The 14,601-nt window shown below is 26.9% G+C and overlaps 2 protein-coding genes across 5 annotated transcripts; one reads left to right on the top strand and one right to left on the bottom strand.

Annotated features, from left to right (window-relative positions):
• Nucleotides 1-404: 404 nt before the first annotated feature.
• Nucleotides 405-2,997, top strand: LOC113556533 (mediator of RNA polymerase II transcription subunit 19). Its single transcript, XM_026961540.2, has 4 exons — nucleotides 405-702; nucleotides 999-1,155; nucleotides 2,283-2,382; nucleotides 2,459-2,997. Exons 1-4 carry the CDS (start codon nucleotides 534-536, stop codon nucleotides 2,732-2,734), a joined length of 702 nt encoding a protein of 233 aa, XP_026817341.1. The 5' UTR covers nucleotides 405-533; the 3' UTR covers nucleotides 2,735-2,997.
• Nucleotides 2,998-5,415: 2,418 nt separating this feature from the next.
• On the bottom strand, nucleotides 5,416-10,965 carry LOC113556531. 4 transcript variants are annotated; one of them, XM_026961537.1, is made up of 9 exons: nucleotides 10,481-10,965; nucleotides 10,260-10,388; nucleotides 9,449-9,607; nucleotides 7,468-7,545; nucleotides 7,234-7,383; nucleotides 7,118-7,171; nucleotides 6,946-7,055; nucleotides 5,689-5,921; nucleotides 5,416-5,603 (listed from the first exon to the last, which is right to left on the bottom strand). In XM_026961537.1, exons 2-9 carry the CDS (start codon nucleotides 10,363-10,365, stop codon nucleotides 5,486-5,488), a joined length of 1,008 nt encoding a protein of 335 aa, XP_026817338.1. In that variant the 5' UTR covers nucleotides 10,366-10,388; nucleotides 10,481-10,965; the 3' UTR covers nucleotides 5,416-5,485. The 4 variants fall into 4 exon arrangements, with proteins under 4 accessions (XP_026817338.1, XP_026817337.1, XP_026817340.1 ...); XM_026961536.1 differs by having other exon boundaries at nucleotides 7,234-7,386; XM_026961539.1 differs by lacking the exon at nucleotides 7,468-7,545.
• Nucleotides 10,966-14,601: the final 3,636 nt, after the last annotated feature.

Raw genomic sequence — 14,601 nt, forward strand, 5'->3', positions numbered from 1 at the left:
GCGGTGAGCGAAGCAGTCCGTGGGCGTGTAATATTATGCTTATAATTTTAGCCCCCCCTTCTAATAAGCCAAATTTATGCTTATGCTGCAGTTATTACTTAAGACATATTGAACTCGCGTTCCCCGTGGCTCCATACTGACATGCTTTACTGCTTAAGTGTCAAATTCCAACGTTCTTAAAAAAAATTGCAACTTAGAAATTAGAAACAACATAATATTATTTTATTACTATTATTCAATGTGCAAAAAATACAGTATTAGATAACGCCATCTAGGATATTTTAATTGTACCAATTTACGGTTCCGTTTGTCATGTATCATGTTCAAGCGTGACAGCTGTTTTCAATTTGTCGTTCTACGGTAATAACACAATCAACAAACTTATCAAAATTCACGTAAACATTGATAACGTTTAAAATATTATTTCACTGCAAGTCTAAAACCGATATATTATATTTTTTATTTGCCGCTAACATATTTATGTATATATATTATCGTTGTTCTTGTTAAAGTGACTCATTTACTTTGTCTACATGTCTGGTTTCCCGTCGTCGTATTCACCAAAATCATCGCCTCGAGGTGCCAGGTCTCCCGTCGTCTCCAGGCAGGATTCTACGGGCACCCTCAAGACGACTATATCATTGGGCAAGAATCCGTCGATTGTACATAGTGGACCATTTTATCTTATGAAAGAACCGCCATGTAAGTGTCACTGGAGTATAGAACACGTACCATTTATTATACTATGATGTACCATGTACGCGATGTTACAATTATGGCACATATGTAATGTATAGTGCTAATACATTATTAAATGTGTAGTACTAATACATTATTAAATGTGTAGTGCTAATACATTATTACTGTACAGCATTTTAATGGTAATCATTAGTGTTTGTGGAACCTATGATGCTGTAACAATGTATTTAGAAAATAGTCATTAAACGCAAACAAATATTATTTTTCCATTGAATAACATAAATTATGTTATGTTTTAGGTGAAAGTGAATTGACTGGGTCTGTTAATTTAATGGCCTATTATGGTCTAGAACACACATATAGTAAATTCAGCGGTAAAAGACTTAAAGAAAGCTTATCATCATTTTTACCCAATTTACCTGGTATTATTGACACTCCTGGACATAATGATCAAAGGTAATTTAAAATACTTATTAATAAATGTATCAATTATTTTTATTTTTTTAATCATGATGGATAAGTATATTTTATTATAAAAACAGTAAAATATATTTAACATACAAAATTGGTTAACAGTTTCCTTAATTCATCTAAAATAGCTACAATTGATAATATGAAAATCTCATACTACATACTTCAATATAATGACAAATATGTATATCCCACATGATTGTATTATTAACATACAAAATGTATATAATATGTAATTGCTTATTATTTATTGATATTTTCATTCAAAGCTATTGTGCTAAATACAAAGATTTTAAATTTATGATTTGACTTTTGGGATTGATTGACCTCAATTTAAAAAAAAAATTGATTGTTATTCTCCCAACTCAAAAATATTCCAATTGATTTATGGTATTGTGACTTTTATATTGGACCAAATTCACCTAATAAATTAAAAAATTAAAATGTTATTAGTAGGGTACAGATATTGCATTTGAAACTTTTTTCTACTTTTCCAATACATTGCTAAGTATGTTTTAAATGCGTGTCATGTAAATACAAACTAAAATCTAAAAGTTGTAATTGCAATTTTTGCAATTTTATTGAATTTACTAATTTATACAACTATTTTAGTTATTATCGACACTCAACTGTTGTAATATTTAAGAAATCTTAAAAAATAAACATAATTTCAAGTTGGTAGGTATTTAATACAGCACAAAAATAATTTGTGAAATAAAACTATATGACAATTATACATTAAATTGTTATAATTTGTTCTTCAGCCACTCCGAATAGAATACTGAATTTTGAAACTATTATTTATATTTATATTTTTTGTAGAATTTTAAAACATTTATAACAAAACACACTGTTATTTTTTAATATTACAACATTCGTGCTCTAGTTATTAGTTATGATTATGGTTTTTATTTGAATTTCAATTAAAAACAAGAGTTATAACTATAACTTATATGCTATAAATAAATAATATTCTACAGCTTAAAAATGTTTATCTCACCCTGCAATAACAAAAAAAAAAACATTTAAAAACAATTTTAGTTTGATAAACTATTGTATATTTAATTATCTTGTGATAACAATTAACCAACATAAATAATATTTATTTACAGTTCATTACGTTCTGTCATTGAAAAACCCCCAATTGGAGGAAAGGAAATTTTGCCATTAACGACTCATCAACTAGCTGGTTTTCGATTACATCCAGGACCAGTATGTATTTCTATGTTATGTTATAATAAATCTAATATAATATATTGTTGATTGACTAATTTTTGTATTTTATCAGTTGCCAGAGCAGTATCGTTATGCAAATCAACCGCCTACAAAGAAACATAAAAACAAACACAAAAAAAGCAAATACAAAAGCGGTGAAGCCCTTTCTCAAGATATGGCAGCTAATGAATTAGGGTTGGGTGATATTCATGAGAAGAAGCATAAAAAACAAAAACGTCACGACGATGATAAAGAACGGAAAAAACGGAAAAAAGAGAAAAAAAAGAAGAAACAAAAGCACAGTCCAGAACATCCAGGAAATATAACTCCTGGTCAACATTCAAACTGATTGAAAAGTTTCCTTATATTACATATTTTACCTTTAAATTTGTTTTCATCAGTCATGAATAAATACTAATAAAATGTATATAGAATATTGTCAAATTATTAGAAATTTTTGAACAAAGTATGTATGTATAATACAAGATTGTTGGCCACAGAAAATTGTGATGTAAAAATTAATTTTTCATTATTTGGCTGGGATAGGTAAATTTTGTTTTAAATAAATAATTTTATGTCCACTAAAAATAAAATATATATTTTCTTTTTATTAACATCTATTAAAAAATACACATTTTTTACAACATATTATATAACTATGAAAAATCAATATTGTAATTTATATGATTAAAATTATTCAGTATTGAAGTTTTCTGTGAAAATCTTACAGGTGTGTAGCTTACTATCCCAAATTTGTTTGTATTCTTAAGAATTAAAAATTTACATATTTCAATAAATTGTGATATTTTTAAATACGCTTTGATGACTAATTTATTTGTGGTATGGTTTATAAGAAATAATAAATTTAAAAATATTGTTTAGAAAGTGATATTTAAACATATTAGGTTATAGCATTATCAAATATCATCTTTTCCAAAATTCCAAAATGTATAAAAGAATGTTGACCTCAAGAATTTAAGTTAGGCAATCATTAATTAAAATAATACATAGATAAATAAATTAATGAAATGTAAAGCAATAATAATAAGCAGTTAAAAGAAAAACGCCAATATTTATTTATTCTAAAATTTGTGAAAGCCAAAATATGAACCTTGTTAATGAGTAAAAAATCAAATCAAAGAAATATTGTAAAGTACAGCGTACATTATGAAAGAAATGTGTATAGTATATTAGGAAGAATAGATCTGATAGGCACAAATGGTTAAAATTCATCAAAATAGTTTCCTCTTGCATCAATATACCCATGGAGGCGGTTCTGCCACAGCTGGAAAGCACCCTGGAACTTCTCGATTGAAAAGTCTCTCAGAAACTTTGTAATGTGAGCTTAGTTGTTCTGTAACAACTCCTCAGTAGGGAGAAGAAAAAAATCATACCAAGCCAAGTCAGGGCTGTAAGGAAGAGCTAGAGTACCATGAGGGTCTTGCTCAGTCAGGTAATTAGTAATGACAAAGGCTGTGTGGTTGGGGGCATAGTCATAGTGCAGCTTGAAGACGGTTTTTGGATATCAGGCCTGGTGCATGCGACGCAGGATTTCAGTCAATTGAGCACCTCCAAGTAAAAGGCGCTGTACAAACTCAAAATGGATGATTTTTCAGATATCAAGACATCTTCAAGCTCTACCATGATAATGTCCCAGCCTTTGTCTTTACCAATTACTTGATCTCCTTACAGCCCTAACTTAGCTCCATATAACTTTTTTTTTGGTTTTCCAACTAAAAAGAAAGTACTGAGAATTGGTGGAAAACATTCAAACTCATATTGCAAGGTTCCTGGGAGGCATTCCAATCAAGGAGTCACAAGGTGCCTTCCAGGTGTTGCGAAATCGTCTCTGCAGTGTATTGATGCAGGAGACTATTTTGAAGAATTTTAATCGTTTATACCAAAAAAATACACATTACTTTTATAATGCACTATGTATTATAAGGAAAACCCAAAGACAAGGATAGACAGGGAAAAACCTAGGGTTCAATAAATTAAGTTACCAAATTATCCATACTTGTCTATATTAAAAACTTACGATTTATAAAAATTCAGTTTTCACGATTTTGTAAAAGAAATTAAAACCTATTGATTTCTAATCATTTATATATCATTTTTTTGGATTCAAGATTGTAACTAAAATTACCATTAAAATAATGTTGATTAAAATAATTTATAAATAGTGGAAATATGTTATAACACGCAGTTTTAATGACCAAAGATTTTAAGTCCCAGGCAAAACTCCAGTTTTATTTTTATCAGTTGTTATGAAGTTTTTATAATGACCTTGTATGTAATAATAACAAATAACAATATTTGTTTTTTGTGAATTCAGACAGATATTTTAAGTATGATTACTACAAATAATATATCATTCATAGTTTAAAATAAGAATTATTTTCAAAATTTTGTAAAATATTTAACAATCCTTGTTAAGACAAAATTATAGTGACGGTGCCAGGATTTTTTTCTAGGTAGGACCAATGAGATGCCAACAATTATAAGGTAAGACCACAAAAAATTAAAAATGAGTACATTATTATGTCTAAGGTTAGGCCAGGCATTTTCAAGTAAGGCCATGGTCCTATCTTACCCGTTTTTGGCGCTGCCACTGCAAAATTAGAATACGTAGAAATATAAATAACAGATTTATTTTTAACATTTAATGAAAATAGTAAAATACAAATACATTTTTAAACAATAAATGTAATGTATTATGTATACTGTTTTCTAAGAACGTTCTTTTTTCTTTTTTTTTATTATTATTATTATTTCTTCTGGTTATAATCTAATTAATATACTATCAGTTAGTAAAATGAAATGAAAAAATTGTGAACTTAACCAATAATTGATATTATGACCATCAAATTCTGATTTATTTACTTTACTACATAATATTCATCTTTCTATTATACAATTTTAATATTTAGTAAAAAATTAGTAACAAAATAAAATTAATATACAATTTTAAATATGTATATATGTATAATTAGTATTAAAAAAAAATTTAAATAATTTATTTTTCTGTTGTAATAATAAAAATAACGAATTAACTTAATTACTTAAAAATAAAACTGGAAATAACCAATTGTCATACTTTTTACTCTGGTTGTTGATTAGATCTTATGATGTATTGCTCAAATGGATTGGAGACTTCAGGAACATGATTTAGCTCCCATGACCCACCATATGTTGTAATCTGGCCAAGATTGCATAAACTTTAAAATATAAAATGTGTAAATCAATATTATGTTGTTTAAATATGGATAAAAATTGTATTATATTAAATAAATGTATACTAACATATTTCCAATTTTTCTTATGTCTGGGTTAAACCAATAGTCTCCCATTATATCAACTATATGTTGTAGTGGCACTAATACCTTTTTGTTTTTTGTAAAGTTTGATATTATTTTGTTGATTGAGTCAACAGAGGTTGAAATAGGTAGTTTGAGTTGGTCTTTATGATTTGTTTCAATATGGTGATAAATCATTCTTTCACATACATAATCACAAAATGGACAAAATTTTGGAATCTGAAAAATAAATGTCATATATACCCTGTCTCAAAAGATAATAATAATTATCACTTTTCACACATACTGACTGACTGCTTTGGCAATAGCGAGACTAAATTTCACCTACCCTTGCTAACCACCGTACAAACATTTATAATTAATACTCTTAATTACTAATTAGTTATATTATTATACTTAATTTGAAGATCGCCTAATAACATTGGTTGTTTGTGGGAGATGCACAAGATTAGACAACAATCAATCGGCTGATTGATTATTCTCTTTTTAGGGTAGTCAGTTATTACTAGGCTTAGGGATTTGTAGTTCTATAAAATACCCAAATATGTACCCCAAAAAATGGTCAAATATGCTCTAAAATATGCACCTAAACAACCGTATATGACTAATGATATGGCTCCCCAAAAAATTAGGTAAACAAATTTGTGGTAAAATTAAATATTTATTTTATTAGAATTTATATTAAATATTAGAATATTACCTTTCTAATATTTTGAAAATTACAGTGCACAATAAGATATTTCCTGATATTTTCAAATGTGGATCTACAATGATTACTTGATAGTTAATTTTTATACACGAAAAGCTTCTTTCGACATCTACAGACGACATTGGAGCATATACATAAAATAAACCAAAACCTTCCATATCTTTAACTTTGCCGCTAAAAAGTTTTGGAATTTTTCATAAAGCTTTGTAACCAGGATTTTTTTCTAAAACGTAATTTAACTTATGTATTACTGCTTTGCCTTTTGTATATTTTAAGTTAACAATTTTATTCCTTTTTTTTAAAAAATGTAATGGATTTAGGTAAAATATAGTTAATTATCTTTAGTTTTAAATTTGAAATTTGAAAAATTTGTCAAAATATGCAAAAATATGCACATTCAAATTTTAGTTCTGATATCATGGCACCAAGAAATGAATTTATTTCACACTGGCTATATTTAACAATAATTAAAAAAGTATGCAAATGCTACAAGTCCCTAATTATTACATTAAAATAACTATAAAACATAAATACTTTGTTTAAAATGCCCGTTTTCCATTTTTCAGAAGTCAACATAGATTTGCATTTATTCTTAGTCACTGAGGTGATGGGCTGAAATGGTAGTTCTGATATTAATTCACATGCTATGAACAAAAACATTAAATAAATAACAATGTTTGATTTATATAAAATACAACCAAGTTACCGATGTTAGTTTGTTTAGATAGTGTTGACGGAATCAATTCTTTTATTGGCGTAACTGATGCATAATAAAAATATTTTATTAATTTTGTTGATTAATATACTAAATGTTTTTCTTACGAGGTTCAAAATCAAAATGCAATTTTTGCCGCACTGAGCCAGGAATTGGTGTTGAAGTTGATCTTTGTTTTATCAGTTGTGGTATTGGTGAATTAAATTTGGACTTCAATGACGAAAATAATGTAAGATAACTTGGCAATGAAGATGGTACTACTTTGTAACCAATCAAAGACATAACAAAAAATAAAAATAAAATAATATTTTTTTAATTGTATTATGCAACACGACATTTACCATCAACCTTTCCTTTTTTGGATATGACAGTACCAACAGTATTAGAAGGTTCCTTTTTTAAATCCTTACCAACTATGTCTAAAACAAAAGTGTATTTGTACTTTAGCATGATATACTTATTTAAATTGAATTGTTATTCATAAATAACTATAGGCCCAAAATAAGACATACCAAATAAGATTATTTCCTTTGGTGGTCATACTTTATTCAGGAAAATAATTAATAAAAACTAAAAAATATTGATTTTCATTTATTGCAATAACAAGATATGTCCAATTTTGATTTTGGACATACCCAGTTATTGTAAAAAAACAGTAAGCAATAATCTGATAATTATCCATCTATTTTTCTAAAATTATAATTGGTAAACAATAAAATATTATTAGATCACATTGATATTGATAATTGCACACTTAATCACTTAGTTACTCTAGAGCTAATTCATAATCATAGGTTTGTAATATAATTATTAGGTATTGATATTTTTATAGTAAAATTTACTTAATAAAATGCATTTAATAAAAATAAACTATCTTTTTATACCCGATTATTGCACTGGATGCAATATTTTAATTCTAATAGAATTGAAAGGATCAATAACAAATTTATATATGTTTTAAGGATACATCCGGTGCATACATGGTTATTACAACCAAAAAAAAAAATTAGGAATGGTTTTATAACTACAGGGTGATTCTTTTATCATGAATTACTCATTATTTCAAAAAGTATTCATGTTTTTGAAAATATTTTTTATATTTTTTAAGTTTTTTACTTTTTTGAATGACAACATAGTTTTAATTTCATATTCCAAAGCAGAATAACCTTCTGAGTATTTTGATACATAAAAATCAATTTAGGGCAAGTAGTTTATGAGGTATACATATTTAAAGTTTAGACAAGCGGAGTAGTGGACAAACATTTTGCAGGGTAATCCCGTACCACTCCACCCCACACAACTAGACTTTAAATACTATAAACTCATACTATATACTCATCCTAAATTCAATTTTTAAGTATTAAAATACTCAGAAAATTATTCTGCTTTGGAATATGAAATTAAAACTCTGTTGTCATTCAAAAAAGTAAAAAACTTAAAAAATATATAATTTTTTAATAAAAGCATTGTTTTTTTGACAACTTGAAACTATGTAAAAAAAATATTTTCAAAAACATGAATATTTTTTGAAATAATGAGTGGTTCATAATAAAAGAATCACTCTATATACATCTCTTAAAATAATAATTAGAACATGTACAAAAAAATGTTGTATTAAAAACGAGTTTATGAAAAATCAGAACTTAAGTGATTATTCAATTGCTTGGGATTTTAATGAAATCTAATTTAGAAAGACAATTTAAATTTAAAAACTAATTCAATAACAACCTATTAATACTTATATTTATGACAATTTTGTATTTTAGTGCTAAAATAATTAGTAAGAAAAACATTGTGTTATAAAGATACTCAGCAAAGTACATGGCATGCAATAGTGCACAATAAGTACATTTATATCCAACTTACTATACTTTGTTCCAGATAAGAAACACCCACGGCGATTAACTTGTGAGCATAGGCTTCACTACACAAGAGGCCTGCAGGCGTACAGATAGTTTACTTACATAGGGGGGTTGACAAGAAAGTGGTAACTGACCACCAACCGACAAAAACTGGTCGTCGCAGTGAGTGCTTCTTATTTGGAATAGAATATAGTGACTAATTTTTTTGTTATATTAAGAGATATCTGTATCATCTAGCAAAATAAGTATATGTGATGATAGAACAAGAACTTAATGCATAATTATGATAAGAAACCACCCATTAGTGACACTTAACCAGGAGTTAACTTACTAGTCGGCAGTCGCAAACTTTATAATATAATATACTATAATAAGTATACTTAAAATTTGAATTTAAAAGATCTATAACTATTGTATATACAATTATTAAAACAACATATTATTTATAAACTAATTTTACCTTCAATAGAATTTGAATAGGTAGAAGCTGCTTGTAATTGTTTATCTTTTTTCTTTATAATTTTTTCATTTATTTCAGGAACTTGTAAAATAGTAGTTGTAACAACATGGGGTTTGACAGCAGTGGATAAATACTTTCTCTTCTTTAATAGTATTTTATCTAAGCAACAAAGTAAATAAAACACATTAATCTGGATGTAATATGTGTATGTGTTGTTTCAATCTTACAAATGTATAATATACCTAGGAGGTAAATTTGTGTTCAGTAGAATCAATTTTATCTTATTAGCTTTAGTCACAATTTAAGATATATCTGTAGTTTTGGTATACATGTATCTAATTATTAAATCAAAGGGTAAAGACAATATCTGTATTTAAACACTGTTTTTTTATGTTTTTAATTGTTAAAGGAGTTATAAAATATTAAAATTTAAAAATGTCAATTACACTTAAAAATTTAAATAACAAAAAAACCGGACATACAAACACAAATAATTCATACTTAAAGCTTACAACATTTGGTTCAGTAAAGCACATATGTTACTGTTGTACACTTGTAAATCAGAGATAATACATACAGATATTGTGTACTCTTAAAGAAATTATAATTTATTTACAAATATTGCTTTTGAAAAAAATTTCTTAATTTGTATTTATTTTTTAACAGTTAGGTAGCTTAAAAACTTCTGATGTTGTATAATTACCAAAACATTTTATCATTAATTATAAATCACTTTTAGTTAAATGTGGTATTTAACCAATGATTTTTCTTTAGAATTCAGATACTTTCTTAAATATTTCTAAAACCTTACCTTCATTTGGATCTGAACAAATTTCTTTTCTCTTCTTTTTATTTTTTTGTTTTGAAACAGAAGAGTGAGGAAATTCTGTTAAAACAGCTGAAATTTTATTTTTCATTTTTGATACTTAGACGGCAAAAACTGAGAATAAAAATGACAATGAACCATAATATAGATAATATAGATGTAAAAATGTATTGATACAATATTTTTAAACAATAAACGTGATTTACCTATCTATTAACAGAAATTTGATATTTACACTTTCTTAATGGTGTTCAAAACATGCAAATGTTTAGACTATTTACATTAAAAGAAATTGATAAATAATAATAGATTATGGAGTACTGAGTACTATGCACTCTATTGACTAACGGCTAAGAAATAAGAAAATAAGAAACTTTAAAATCTGAATTTATAGATCCTACTAACAAAGTATCAACTGTCGAAATGCCGTCAGAAAAAGTTAAAAGGTCCGTGAGTGGGTGACAGAGCAGACCGACTACTGACTGGTGCAGCGGTGTCATCGGTACCTAGTTGCCAGTTGGTCGTCGGTGTGTCTATTGCACAGACCACAGAGTATATCAAATAACGAAATAACTGATACAGATTTTGTCGGCCGACTTGTCTGTCCGTCTGTGAGTTGTGTTCCGTATGTAAAATGTAAATGTCTATAAGTGTGGATGTAGAACAGAGAGCTGTGCTATTTTAAAATTACATTTTCTCTGAGAAATTACTATAAGAATATTATGTTTATTATTATTTACTAACTATAAATAAATTATTAATTTCCATTATCTAAATTATATGAAAATTATATTGTTTAGTGATAATAATAATATTACATATAAAATTATAAATAGACGAGGGTTTTAACGTCGCGCCCGAATATTGTTGTCACGTCACCGTTTTACTAAAATAATAACGCATAAACAAAATCGCTTACAAGTTACATTTTAAAATACTTCTCTTCAAAATTAAAATATAAAAAAAACCTACTACGAAATTCTGGATTCGTTTATTTATACGTATAATTTGCCAAGTTATACATTGGCTGTTGAGGACTTATCACCTATACATGATCAATATTATTCAAAATTGTTTTAATATTTTCAATAATATTATATTCAATTAAACCAATATACGATCAATATCAAATAGGTATCCATCATGTTTGAGGACCTTTATTTTTTTTTACAGTAAGACTTATTCAGTGGACGTCTTTTTAAACAACAATAGTAATGTCAAATGCTTCATGCCTAGCCAACATTCCTACAATTTGCTATACTCTTTACAGGTTTGATAATATTTAAAACTATAGAGCTGATAGCTACTGATCAAACCAAGACTAACCACAAGCACAAATTTAATTTTGCATACTACATACCTGGGTACCTACGTCATATGTGGCATTATCTCCGTTTGTGAGTTGGTTTTTTACGATAGTTCAAATTTGTTGCAAGTTATGCGAGTATAATATGCCTAAATTAAAAATGCTCATAACAAGCTTAAAATCTAAAAATCTTAAAAAGAAACATTACAAGTACAACCCGATAGTCGTGAGTCACACAGATTACCATCAAGTTTCATAATAGGTCGATTCAGAATCACTAATTTTAGATTCTGAATGAAATGATTAATGTATTGATTAATGATTCTACAATGATGTGTGTGTGTGTTTTTTTTTTTTTTTGTCTGTCATCGCGTTTTTGAGTAGTAATGCTTTGATTTTTGACTTCAAGCCCCTCTTTGAAAAGAAAAATTTATCTAATTGGTACTTTGGTGGGGGGGGGTCAAAAGTCTTCCAATAGTTTTCAAAAGCCTCAGGAAAAACCCTGAAAAAATAACGGAAAAACGGGAATTTTTACGCATAACCACTTTTCGACAAAATCGATTTTTTGATTTTGCTGTAATTCAAAAACAAATCATTGTAGACACTTGAAGTTTTCACCAAATGTTTATATTAGCGTTATCTATTTTTCAAAATATTTAGAATTTTTTTAAACTATTTATAAACCATTAATTTCAATTTTTCTAAATTTTTTTTCTTGAAATGCCGATGAAAAAAATTTGGCTTCCCAAAAAATCTTTAAAATTTAATACAAGGTCAATATATCAAAAGGAATTTTGAAGTTTAAAATTCATAACAATTTTTGTGATTTAAACCTAAGGTTAAAAAACCTAATACAAAATTATTCATAACTCATAAGTTTTCCTTCAATTAGCTGTAAAAAAAAATTCCAGCCTCAATATATAAAAAAAAATTTATGAGCGTATGAAATGAACATTTTTTTTCGAAATCGCGTAAAATAACGATGTATTACAGTTTAAATATAGGTAATAATATATCTTACTAATTATCACTGACTAACAAATCATCTCCGTTCAGAATCGTTTTTCGTATACAATGATACCTGTAACTGCATTAAAATTTAATACATCGGTTATAGTGACCAAGACATACTCTCCATCTCTACTCTCTACTATACAGCAGAGCAATACCCACTTTCCCACCTTTTTAAACTTACGGAGTTAAACGTGATCTGCTGAGTGTAAATTTTCTGTTATGTACTTTTAAGGCGGAGACAATTCATGCGGAAGAGTGGAAGTTGCGTTCTCTTGATTTATGAATTGAGCATTATTATCACGGCATGTACTATCAATAACATAAATACGGTAAAATGTATAAAAGTTTATTTTTAAACGAATTATGGACATAGACTAATGTAATATATTCATATAGTCTATGTTACAGGCGTATAGCTAATAGATTAAATTATATTAATAAAATTAAAAATCTGTAACTAATAGCTGATGTTATTTCAAAATAATTAAAAGTTGATTAATTTGTTGTTATTATTGTATTTATTTATAAAAATAATATGTACTTATTTTTATTTTTTAATTCGGTCACTGTAGTGACGTAGTCGTAGGTATGAATTTGAAAATATTTAAGTACCTTTATAAGCACTTATAAATCATTATAAAATAATTAATAAATACAAAATATTAAAATATGATAAAAAACTTCACGATTCATATTCTCCAGTTTCCTCTACAAATTCGTCGTTCGATATGTAAATTTTATCTTTAATAATGTAATTCTATAAATTAACTATATATCTATACCCATAGGCGTCACTAGACCTTAAGTCTTAAAAGGCTTCAGGCTTCAGCCATAGAATTTTTATAATAAAATATAAGTTAAACTATGATAGTTAAAGGATTTTTATACATAACTATTACAATCTACAACTTAAGCCTCCACTCAGTATTGGAAAATTTATTTAAAATGTCTTCTTTGTTAAGAACGTTTAATGAATCTCTTTCAATTATTGACTATATATATCAGCATACATGCTTATTGTATATTTAATTACAGATTGTTTGTTTAAAAATAAAGTTTAAAAAAAAAAAATATTGGCTATTGTTATGATAAATAACTTTAAAAATCGATTTGATAACATGTTTGATTTTATGTAAGTGTTTATTCGATGCATTGTTAAGAATGTTCTTTCACAAGATGGAACTGAAATCGCTAAGTGTAGCATTTTGTATAAACTATACAACATGATACGTCTAATACAATTACACAGGGTCATTTTATAATACTTTCTTATATTATAAAAGGAAGGTTTACTATCTTTTAGATTTTAAGTGGAACTATGAAGCCAAAAGAATGTATTGGTCTTACAAATTACAATGTGCCATTTTTTTATTGTGTATCTAAAAATACGTTTTATGAAATTCCAATTTTCAACTTCGAGAGTTTCTGTTTGCAAATTGGATCTATAAAAAAAAAAAGATTAGATTCCCGGTGGGCCCCTTCGTATTTCGGTAATAGGGCCCTTTTTAGACTTTTTTTTCATATGGTGGCCCCTTTTTAAAATTTCCCGGTAGGCTAAAAATGGCCTATCCGCCCATGCTTTTAGACAGTTTAAGCGAGCGAAAGTAAAATATTCCCACTACTCCTTGTTCTTAATAATAATCAGGAAAAGCATTATAAACGTATTATTGTATAATTTTTGAAATATTTAGGCTTATTTTAAACTATTTAGATATTTGTAATTTTTGTCTTTTTTTCTAAAAATATAACATGAATAAGTTTCATCATATAAGACTGACTTATTACAACTTATCAGTTATTAAGTTGTTTTTAATATAATTGTAAATAGCCAATCATACTGTATACATATATTATAACCATCACATTCCATATTTTATTTTATTTTTATGATCGCTTAAAGTTCAAATTATCTACGATTACAAAATTGGATGTTTCACACGTAAAATAACAATTTCTCCTAAAATAATTTTCGATATTTTGTTGTAATTCAAAAAAAAAAAATATTAA

Source organism: Rhopalosiphum maidis, chromosome 1, assembly GCF_003676215.2.
Source record: "Rhopalosiphum maidis isolate BTI-1 chromosome 1, ASM367621v3, whole genome shotgun sequence".
Taxonomy (NCBI): Eukaryota; Metazoa; Arthropoda; class Insecta; order Hemiptera; family Aphididae; genus Rhopalosiphum; species Rhopalosiphum maidis.

Excerpts from the sequence above, each read along its gene's own strand:
- LOC113556533 (XM_026961540.2), top strand. The coding sequence starts at position 534 with ATGTCTGGTTTCCCGTCGTCGTATTCACCAAAATCATCGCCTCGAGGT. Across the intron at positions 703-998 it reads TCTTATGAAAGAACCGCCAT|GTGAAAGTGAATTGACTGGG; the intron begins GTAAGTGTCACT and ends GTTATGTTTTAG. Across the intron at positions 2,383-2,458 it reads TTCGATTACATCCAGGACCA|TTGCCAGAGCAGTATCGTTA; the intron begins GTATGTATTTCT and ends GTATTTTATCAG.
- LOC113556531 (XM_026961536.1), bottom strand. The coding sequence starts at position 10,365 with ATGAAAAATAAAATTTCAGCTGTTTTAACAGAATTTCCTCACTCTTCT. Across the intron at positions 7,172-7,233 it reads GCATTTTGATTTTGAACCTC|TTACGCCAATAAAAGAATTG; the intron begins GTAAGAAAAACA and ends ATTATGCATCAG. Across the intron at positions 5,604-5,688 it reads ATAAGAAAAATTGGAAATAT|TTTATGCAATCTTGGCCAGA; the intron begins GTTAGTATACAT and ends TATATTTTAAAG.